Source organism: Colletotrichum graminicola (assembly GCF_000149035.1).
Source record: "Colletotrichum graminicola M1.001 genomic scaffold supercont1.7, whole genome shotgun sequence".
Taxonomy (NCBI): domain Eukaryota; kingdom Fungi; phylum Ascomycota; class Sordariomycetes; order Glomerellales; family Glomerellaceae; genus Colletotrichum; species Colletotrichum graminicola.
In genome coordinates this window covers 803,163-814,541 of record NW_007361011.1, presented here as the reverse complement: position 1 = coordinate 814,541, position 11,379 = coordinate 803,163, and the positions used below count along the sequence as shown (strand labels likewise).

At 49.2% G+C, this 11,379-nt stretch overlaps 2 protein-coding genes across 2 annotated transcripts; both read left to right on the top strand.

The window, feature by feature from the left end:
- Positions 1-298: 298 nt before the first annotated feature.
- GLRG_01902 (uncharacterized protein) lies at positions 299-764 on the top strand (the record flags this gene model as incomplete). Its single annotated transcript, XM_008093236.1, has 3 exons — positions 299-351; positions 413-551; positions 618-764. The coding sequence occupies 3 exons, from the start codon at positions 299-301 to the stop codon at positions 762-764; spliced, it is 339 nt and encodes a 112-aa protein (XP_008091427.1).
- An 8,710-nt stretch (positions 765-9,474) lies between these two features.
- On the top strand, positions 9,475-10,275 carry GLRG_01901 (peptidase A4 family protein; the record flags this gene model as incomplete). Its single annotated transcript, XM_008093235.1, has 1 exon — positions 9,475-10,275. The coding sequence occupies one exon, from the start codon at positions 9,475-9,477 to the stop codon at positions 10,273-10,275; it is 801 nt and encodes a 266-aa protein (XP_008091426.1).
- Between the last annotated feature and the right edge of the window lie 1,104 nt (positions 10,276-11,379).

Genomic DNA, 11,379 nt, shown 5'->3' with positions numbered 1-11,379 from the left:
CTATGGACTTGTCTGCATGGTGATACTAGTAGATTATCGCCTGCCGGACGAAAGAGCGGGATCAAGGTGTCCTTGACTCGTTGCAAGTGACCGTGGATATAAACCTCGACAGGTTCCGCAACATATATCACTCAAGGTATCAGCTCCAGCCACATCCCACGCCCACCACGTTCCTTTCTTCGGACAGATCTAGTAATCAGTGCCAACTTCATTCATTGTTTTTTTCACCTTTCAGCTGCCGTTACTGTCACTACCTTCTTCACCAAAGCCTCCCAGTCAACTTTCCACAACCGCCAAGATGCAGTTCTCCATCGCCAAGATCGCCTCCGTCTTCGCTCTTCTATCCGTCGCGTAAGTAGTCGAGAGCTTCTCCGGGTGTTGAGATGAACAGTAATGGCTAACAATCACCAAGTTCCGCCGACTTGCATGATCACTGCTCTTGCGGCAACAGCGACAGCTACAACTGGCGCATCACCATCAAGGCTTGCGAGCTGTACGCCTCCAAGAACTACGAGTGGGGCAAGACCGTCTACGACACCCCGTCCGGCAACGTGAGTCCCCGTTCCATCAGAGCGATGGTCCCCTTCTGTACACCACGATGCTGACCTCCCCCGCAGTGCGTCAAGGCTACCGACACGGATCAGATCGCCGGCGACCAGTGGGAAGAAGCCTGCCGCGAAGTCGCCACCTCCGGTTTCCAGTGCGCTGACGGCCAGGGCCTGCGCTGCACTGCCCCCCCTGACGAGGTCCGTGGCTGGTGCTAAGCCTCTCTCGGTTGGACGAAAGCATGATGATGATGTTGTATTTTTCCCGTCCCTTTCTCGCTAGCAACGCTGCACTAAGCACCCTGCTTCGCCTTATGAGTAAGGCTGGATCGGAGAGCCCGTCACTACTCCACATTTGGCGTCCTTAGCCGGCCTTCTGGATCGTGGGTGGCTCGGGATGGAGTATGAATTGGGTAAAAAGTGTCATCTTTTGGATCCAGGGAAATGGTTTCTAGTCCAAGCGGCATCGGACGCGGGAGGTCCATTCCGAGCTTTTACGAATATCTTAGGCGTTTGTTTGGTTTTCGTGTCAATACCTATAGACTACGTGGCATTACGTGTTTAAAAGATCCGCATGTCTTTCAGCGTCGTCCATAAAACTGTTAAATCAATCCGTGGTGCCCGCATATGCAAATCTGATGAATTCGACGTGAAAAAAAGGGAGAAGGAGAAAAGAAATAGTGGGCTAGACATCAACACCCCCACGAGGAATACGACGTTGCGTGCCAGAAAAGACTTCGGTACGCGCCAGAACGTAGGATTTGTTCCATGGGACGGACGGGTTCCGATCCGAGCTCCCTTACCTACTAGTAGATACCTTTTGCAGATTTTCCAACCATTCCTTTTTCGGGCGCTCTTCGGTTCTTATGGGGGTTGGTTATTTTGCCGCGCCTCTATTCTTCATTTTCATTGGGTACTTGTAATACGAGCAGCTCCTTGGTATTCGGGGGGAGCCTTGTTTGTTGGCACCCATATATTGCCCCTTATCCGCATCCGACCTCCACATCTGCAGGCCAAGATCCGAGCTCAAAGCAACGCTATCAAGACACATGATAACATAAGGCCAGCTTTCCGGCACCGGGCGATAGAGCCCAGTGGAGCGAATTCTGGGCAATTTCCAGGCCATGGAAGCGGAATGTCGTGATGATGGCACGTTGGCTCCCGTGGAGCTCCCTAGTCTGTTGACGGTGGGTCTCAAATAAAGGGGGGATGTCGATAGTCGGTTGCACCCGCGCCAGTGTCACGACAGGGGCTTTTGCAGCAATGGGGCATACCCCTGGCACGTTTTCGAAGCCTGCAGTAGGTTGTAATTTTGCAAGGTAAACCGGACATGACGGAAGAAAGCAGGCAATAAGAGCATGTTTATCCTTAATAACGTTATACTATGTAGCGTGAGGTAGGATACATAATTTGGTCTACCTTTGGGGTCCCTTGCAGTGGACCGATGGTATTTCCATGGTATTCCCAGCAAAAAAAAAAACGCGGAACGAGTCCCAAGCTCAATGCCGCATATCCGTCCAGGATGACAACAGATATCTTATCCAGCCATCAGGGTAGGCCATCAGGGCTATTCCCATCGGCCTCCGTATCCACCGGGGTTTGTCCATGCGAGCCGCTGCGTCCCGGACTCCACGAAGCACGATACGGGCAGAAAATAAGAGAAGAAGAGGAAGGAGAAAAAGGAGGAAGCTTGGCGGGATGGAGGAATGGTCCACTGGAGCTTGGAGATTCCTTGTTGTGAAGGGATTGCAGCAACGCAACACAGATTACAATACAGGAAGGTGTCTAAGCCGGCCAGGTACTATGTAACGAAAACAAGGCTGGGAGGCTTGGCGAAATGGAGACAGATTTCCATTATCCAACGAACGGTGCAGGTCCCCGCCCTAGGAACTGGTCTTGTGGACTTGGCTGCAAGTTCTTGTTTGAAGTTGAGCAATGGCGGTGCAGCTGAACGGCTACTCGGCAATCGGTGTCTTGTCATATAGGACACCATTAAAGATTATCTTTACGTATGCTGTTGTATGTAAGGAAGTGCAACCATTACGGCCTGGGTTAAACCTTGGACTGACAAATTGCCTAAGGAAGAAACACCAAGATGCGAAGGTCATGTGCGCTCCAGTTTCCCCTCTTATCCCGAAGCAGATACCTCTGTGTCGTTATTTTTATCTCTGACACATCATATGAGAAACCACCAATATTTGTTTCCAGAAAGTATCGGGTCATGACCGACTTTCATCATCCTTGCAGTGTTGGCATAACCGTTATGTAAATAAACGACATCAACACATGACGAGAGACCCAAAAGCCAAACACGCTGTAAAACCAGTGTTGCGTGATGCTGGAATTGCAAGAAATCACGGTAATGCAACTAGACTCCGCGTAAATGTACCAGCTGTGACCTCGCTGCGCACAATTTCTCCTGCGACCCGACAAGCAGGTAGCAACACCTGTATAACCGGCATGAGCTCATGTGGGGTGCCGGATGGTGGGCAGGTAACTCCCAAGACTCAGCTTCGGGTCGAGAAGCACCGTCATGACGGCGAGAAAGGGATTCATGACATAAATTGCGGGGATATGTGTGATCGAGCAACATCTGCTCCCGCAGTAGCAGCTTGTCTCCGGTCTGTGGCGCGCCGGCACAGGGATCCGATGAGGGACGCCCTAGAAAACAGGGAAACGGCGCCTCAGAGACTACCGCGTGACAGGTTGCTTTCGATCAAGTTTCGAACACCTTGCCCGGGGTCTATGGCGTCACCAAACAGCTGGGAGCTTTAAGTAGATAATGGTGGCACCTTTGTATAGTAGTCAACCCATATGCCATCCACTGCGAGCAATATACGACAGGATAGCCTCCTTGGGTGTCTCGGCCTGTTTCCGTCATTGCCAAAATCCAAAACTGGTGTCTGAATAGAGAAACAAAGGCCATTGTTGTTGCCAAACGTCAGCTACATCATATTCCCCTTAGCATCCAAAATCCCTCACTCAACACTAAAGGACCTGTAGACCTCCATACAGAGTGCAGCGTTCGGCATACATACATAGTGCAAAGGCCTGACACATTGCGGAACAGGAGGTACTACATGTTTTCGCAAAGGCAACAGCCCAAAGAACTACTCTGGCTACAGGAGTTCCAAATACAACGTATATATATTGATAACTATGTTGTCTTCCAAGCGACGTTTGCCAAATGTATGACCGATATCTCATGAACGATGTTACAGTTTTTCTTTTGCGTATTACGACCAGGACTATGTACTCTCTTCTTCTGACACAGCTTGTGGCTATATCAATGCAATGGTCTTGCTGGTAAATCGCCAGGTGGGTAATATCTTTCGGCAGGGTGAGCCAGCAGTATCTCGATTGGCTATACCTACAGTTGTCTGAAGAAGGGAATAAGAAAGAAGAAGGTAAAGTATGCAGCAGCTGAAAAGAAGTGGGCAGGACTGGGCTGCCAGGTAGCCCGGCAGCCCAGTTCTTCCGCGCCCGGTTATTACCCATATTCCAACAGTTCTATTGAGAAGATTCTGGCTACGATTCTTACATGCTACGCTATTTTGTGGGGAGGTAGAAGACATTTTACCCTGAGTTTGTTAGGTATTTTTGCCAAAGAGGTCTCTCGGGAAGAGTACAAAAGCTTAGATATGGATGGAGTAACGCACGCTAAGTGGCGGTGTCACGCAAAAACGATGTCCTTAGTCACGGGCAGTAGCTAACGGCCTATACCCTACGTGACGCGTTATATAGTGATCTATATCGTATTAAGAGATGAGAATGTGGCACAGGTCAGAGGTGCAGCGTATTGAGCTTTGACGTAGTGTGATCTCACAATATGAGGGCTTGGAAAGACTACATCCATCAATGTCTCACATGATAGACAGCCTGGTACCAACGGACATGGTACGCATTATAAAAAATATAGTTACATCAAGTAGGCTCGTGTCCGTAGTAAGCAGTGTCTAGTTAGGTCCACAGAGTAATTCTAGAAGGGCTAGGAGAAGTCAAAAGAGACATATGGAGGCAAGGTCATTAGTGAGGGGGTGAAGGGGGCTAGAGGAAGAAAGACAAGTAAGTTTTAGACTACCCGGGTTATGATCCTGAAGTTCAAGCGAACTCTGCTTCCCTTATCAAGGTATAAAACTATGTAGGCGAAGAGTCTGCCTAGTTGTACGGTAGGGGAGGACTAATTCACTTTCCAAGGGCTTCATAGCACACTGCCATGATATGAACGCGCCTACACCATGAAAACGCAGCTACATAGTTTGTATTCCTGATACATAGTTTAAGCTACATTGTTTCGTAAAAGGGCCTTTATAATCCCACATCGGTAAGCATGATGCACGAAGCATGAGACACTTTAGCCTTGTACGTGGCTTTTGACATTGCCTATCCATCTCCGAAGCAAAGTCCTACAAGAATGCTTATGTTGTAGTCTAGCTGTTATCATTGGATCTCATTACACCGCAAGTTTAGGCCAGGCAGCGGATGAGTGCAGGGCGCGGCGCGCTGATGCGCGCTGACACCCTTCCCGTGGCATAGCTGCGTTGTGGCGAACTCAAAGACCACAGCTACCTACACAAGAACAGGCACACCCACTCTGACTCTATTCCAGGAGTTTAACGGGCGTGATTTGGGACTCATCCGACAATGACATTATCGGGACATCAACGCGTGGAGGGTGGGACTGTTCCGGGGTCACTTGCTTCCACACGTGACCCTCCTCGGCAGCTCACTTATACTATGGATATCCACGACAGCAGTCACTTTTCCCATTTTCTCATCATCAACAACTTGAACACTAATAGCCAATATAACCTATCTCTGCTACCTGATCGATCGATCTGTGATACTAAAACTGATCACTGGTTAACTTAGCAATTACCACTACTGCAGATCAGCAAGAATCTACAGAAGAGGCTCACGATACTTCACTTGTTGACTATAACTCGCGGAAGCACGGGGTGATACTCAACTGGAGAACGTCAGTAACCAGATTATCTCAAGATATCTTGCGAAGAAACCTTTTCAGCCCTGCGTCCATTACGCAACCCATCGACTTCGTCGCTTTCATAGAGGGCCCCTCCGTCACATACAGCTTCTCTACTAATCTCCTCCGCCCAAACTAGCACAATTACCTGTATCAAGATTTCTTCAAGCATCGTTTCCCCCCTTGTTCGTCGACCTTACTTTTTTCCTCTTCCGATCGATCGACCTGCAATACCAACAATTACACCTTAAAAGGAGTTGAGTGAGCTGACCATTTCCCAGCTTTGCGTCTTTTCCATGTTTAGTATTGGAATAAGGCGAAGTAGATAAGACCGTAGGTATAGATGGATATTATCGATCGTAACTCAGATACGCCGATCGAGACTTAAAGGATACTGTTGGTATACGGTAGGAATGCTCCGGGGAGGTGGGTCACGTGATATTCACGTGACACACCGCCTCCTCTGGCAGTATCCACCTTCCCACACTACAGGGGATATACCAACACAAGTGCCATAAGTCTACACACACACACACACAACTAATAAGTAACAACACCACATTCCTGATCACGATCCACTACGTGATAATTGGGATATCCCTCTACTGTGATTTACCAACAGATACAAGTCGAGCGGCAGACAGGTAGAGGAAGAATCGACACTTTTTTACAATATCTTTTAGACCTACCTTTCCCGATCCTGATTGACTTGAGGCCTTTCAAATAGTTGACCGTTGAGCGTGATAACACGAGACTGATTAGGAGTATTGCTCTTCTGATCCGTCTTGGCAGTGTCTCGATCAGCTCGTTAACTCTATCAATCAAGAGTGATTGCAGCTGCGATCGGGAAAACCCGTACACGGATCGGTGAGGAATCTTATGTTGCTTGCAGCGCTTCGCTCAGATCAACCAAACCAACCAGCTTCATCAACCAACCCGTCAAATTTACGAATAGCTTCACTTCAACCAACTAACTTAAGGCCACAGTTGGGTTGGTTGGCTGACTTATGTGGAGTCAGATTATCTCTATATTCCTCTTCTATTTATTTGTTGCGAAGCCAAATATACCTACACTATATCCCTACTAGTGATGTTATTCTTAGTGTTTATGTAGCTATAAAGTGGATGCTCTGCCACGAGCCATAGCCCCTTATACTTGCCTCCCCCCCAATCAGACCTTTTATTCTTATGGTAGGGCGATGGGCTGCCACGATGGGCTGCCGCGATAGGGCTGCCGCGATGGGCTGCGATGGGCTGCCTTTATATACCATGGGAATAGCATCATGAGCCCCAGGGTATTCAACTAAAAACAGCCAACTCAAACAACTATCGTGGAAAAATGGCATTCAACCGACCAATTAACTATGGGAATAGCTTCGAGTCAACTAACCAACTTCAAGGCCAAAGTTGTTGGGTTGATTGCTTTGAATGAAGCGCTGGTTGCTTGTGTAGGTTGTAGTGTTCTCTCTTGATCACCGCACCGCACGAGCCCTAAACTACCCTAAACACTTTCAGTATAGAATAAGATAGGAAATGTGGATTGATTCGACACCGACGAGGGTTGTTTTTATCCACGGTCGGAGTTGTATTACGAACGGGGGTTTGATTACGGGACTCTATGGTGCTGTGCTTCTGTTGGTATCACGGGTTGATCGATCGAGTGGCAGAAATAGTGGTGTGTTAATATTGCTACTGATGGTGATTGCTGATTGAAGAAGAAGGGAAGTGGCCGCTGCCGTGGATATTCACGATATATTAAGTGGGCGGTCTAGGAGAGTCACGTGATATCGGGTCGGCCCCACCCCGCTGAGTCATGGGGATAATGTTGATACTGTTGTGAGGGGGCCCGTGAGACCAGTCACGTGATCCCACAGCCCCTCATCTTTTCCAGGCTCAGCCCACATCCCACTGATGAGGAGCTTCTTCCTCATCCATCATCATCATCACCAACACAGTTGTATTGACTCACTCGTGTCTGTTGTGCTTCATCCACAGACACTGTGTTTTTTCCCCGGTCGTGTTAGAGTATTGCTACTTCCCTGAGCCATCTTAGGAGGAGCCTCCTTGCATATCTATGTATTGAGAACACCTAAGCCAAGTTTAGCCTTCAAATTGGTTGGTTGAAGTCAAGCTATTTGCAGAATTATGTGGTTCGGTTGGTAAGCTGGCTATTAGAGTTTGTTTTGAATGCAACGCTGTCTATTGTTTGTCCGATAAGGCCTACGACAGCTACTTATTAGGTAAAGTCAGGGGTCAGGGAGGTTGGGTGAGTCTACAGACAAGCTGATAATGCCCCCCCCCCTGACAACCCAAGAGTACCGTGCACAATAACCAATAGCGGCCCGTGCACAGTTGAGCTGACAGTGGAGTAGGTGATAAGGCTCTAACTAATAGATACGCGCACACACGTCATAAAGGTCTATAGCTCTAAATTAAACAAGAATTTTGGTTCTTCTTGCTCTATATAGTCTAGCAGTAAGTAGTGCTCCTAATAATCTAAAGGCTTTAGGCTTAACCCTAGCTTTTGTTAACTTTTTCTTTAGGTAATTCTAACACGGCTCTACTAGGGAGGGTTAGAATGGTCTATCTGACCCTGCTTCCTCTTCTGCGCTCTAGGTTGGGATAGGCCAAGACTATCCCTTTTTGCCTCTGTTTTTTACCTCCGTTTTTTGCCTCTGTTTCCCCTTTTCCCCTCTATCTATACCCTTATCTATTGGCTATAACTGTATCCATTGTCAACTCAAGCCTGCACGGGCCAGCGCGCACGGTACTCTCGGGTTGTCAAGGGGGGGGCATTATCAGCTTGTCTGATCGCTTGATAGCAGCGGCAATATTGCTACCCTCAACAATATAGACCGAAGTACAGAGTACTCTGTACTCCGGATAGGATGGCAGATATGAATCAGATAATGCAGTCGAAAAGTTTTACGGATCAAGACGACGTTTTCATTTGTGACGTAACTATCGCGTTGTAATCGGAAGCAAGCAAGTCGAGGGCTTAACTCTCGATCTCAATAAAGGATGAATGCAGGTCCAGAACCGTACTTATTACTGCTCTCTCGCCTGCGCACTATTGAGATCACTGTGTTTGGAGAGAGTATTCAGTGCTAGAAGTATTGGCAATTCTTCCGTTAGTACGGAGTAGTAGGTGACTGACTACCTCGGTCCATCACGATTCATGGGTCATCTCATTACCACCAGAGTGGATGCGACGGTGCCGGATAGCCGGCGGGAGTGCTACGGTGCCGTCCCTCGCGCGAACCCTATGGCGGAGAAAACGCAACGCACCTTTCTCAATGCGTACCTCTATCCGAGATTGTGAGCAATGCCCATCACCCCAACCGGGACCTCAGCCATGGGCGAACCCCAGTCTTGGCAGCTTAGCGCCAAGTCCCCAGCCAACAGCCTAATTGCCAATCGACAATTCGCCTCATCCTCCGGTCAATAATCCCCACTGCCCCAAAGTCAATCGGCACTTGAGCTACGAAAAAGGATGGTCCTGTACAGTAAGACAAGCTTGAAGAGGAATGTAGTATGCAGATATGGACCCTCTGACCAATGCTCACAGCAATAACTTCACCATGTTTCCCGATTAGGGAGGAGGTTGGCCAAACATGAGTATGGAACCGAGCCAGTGACCCATCTCCATGCCACTTGATTGGGGCTTTGCTCATGATCCAAAGCCTCACCGGCAAGACGGCATCGTGATATCGACCGACCTGCGATTAGGAGTATAGCGTCTTCAATGTTGATGCGATGAAGATGAAGGAGAACCGCCGACTGGTGACCACGCCGAATGCGTCTCAAACGACTATAAAGATGGCCGAGCCCCAGTGACAAGACACAGGAATTCCACTCAGCATCGCCAGCATCTCCAGCATCAATCCCCAAAGCCCAGCCAACTAGAACTCTATCACAGTTTTCCTCCCCAACCTTCCAATCAAGATGAAGTTCTCCGCTTTCGCCCTCGCCGCTGCTGGCATCGTCGCCGCCGCCCCTGGCACCAAGCTCGTCCAGCGCGACTACTCCCCCCTGGTTCCTCGTTCTGCCCGCGCCAGACACAGTTCTGCTCCCAACAGGAGGCTTTCCGCCGAGTCGGTTGAATCCCTCACTCTCAACTCCACTGGCGTCAAGAACGCCCATTACTCCAGCAACTGGTCTGGCGCCGTCCAGATCGGAAACGGCTACAACCACGTCACCGGCACCATCACGGTCCCCGAGGTCAGCGGCAACAGTGGCGACGCCGCCTCCGCCTGGGTCGGCATTGACGGCGACACCTGCGAGACCGCCATTCTCCAGACCGGCATCTCGCTCTACGCCGACGGCACCTTTGACGCCTGGTACGAGTGGATCCCCGACAACGCCTACAGCTTCGACAACTTCGACGTCAGCGTCGGCGACCAGATCCAGATGACCGTCGACGCGTCCTCTACGAAGAAGGGCGTCGCTACTCTCCATAACCTGACCACCGGCAAGAAGGTCACCCACACTTTCACCAGCACGCCCTCCACTCTCTGCGAGACCAACGCCGAGTGGATTGTCGAGGCTTTCCAGGAGGGCGGCAAACAGGTCACCCTCGCCGACTTCGGCACCATCGAGTTCACGGGTGCTACCGCCTCCGGCTCCGGTGGCTCGATCACCCCTTCCGGTGCCGAAATCTTCGACATCTCGCCCAACGGCGGCAAAACTTACCTTACTCAGGCCTCCAGCAGCGGCAGCACCGTTACTGTCAGCTACATCGGCTAAGCCATCACGTCACTCATGCAAAAGTCTAGGTAGATAAAAATAAGGGTCAGATATTAATGAAAAGCATTGCAAGGGGCTTCTGGGGAATGGTGCGCGGGGGATGAACGAGCTGAACGGATTGAGGTTTATATTCTGAAGACATCTGGGTCTAATCTTCCTTTTGTAATTACTTTCTACTGCAGATAATGAATTCATGCACCAGTCTTGGCTGGGCGCACATAGCTACATTCAAAAGACCCTCTGCGAGACTTGAAAGGATTTTATTGCACTTCTGCAGTGGAACACCTCCGTCCGCTAGCATCTCATGCCTTCTGCCCTTGCTCAAGAAATGAACCTCTGCTAACATGCGTATCTCTAGCCTACAGCCGACAGTGGTACATACCCTGCTCTCTGTTTAACTTGCAAGCAGGAGGACAACAGATATACATATTATGCGCTGCTTCTGAATTTTGGAAGGAAGCTACTACCCCGCTTGACATCTACAACTGCCCTTCATTGACATGAAAATTGTACAATCGGGTGAGTACTTGGTGTAGCTGCCTGGCTATGTGACAAATTCAGCCAGGCTCGACAAGTGCATCATTGACGTGACTCTCATTTCCACTTACATATGTCTATTAACCATCACACATGCCGCTTACCCACATCCCCCGTCAGCTGGTGCTGACGCCCTGCAGACACTGACCTCCTTACCCTCCACATCTCTCGCCATCAACCTCGATACCATACCATATACATACTCAAACCCTATGGCAAGGTGCATGCATAATGCCACTTCAAGTATGTGCTTTTCTGAGGCCTATAGATGGAGTTCCGTCCTTTCACTGTTTGAATCGTCACAGAGAAAGGGCCCAGAAGCACTCGTGTGTAGCAATGAGAAAACATGAAACAATCGGGAGAATGCGCGGGAACGGAATACAATCAGCCTCTCGGCCGCACATTTTGAGTTGGACATAGAAAGCTGGGAGGATACAAGAAACATGAAAGTTGAGAATTTGCCGAAGCTACGAGGGAATAGACCTAAGAGGTGTTTCCGAATAAGCGAGAGCGGGATTTAAAGACGATCATAGGTTGATTCGAAAATCAAAGGTATTACATCTGAAA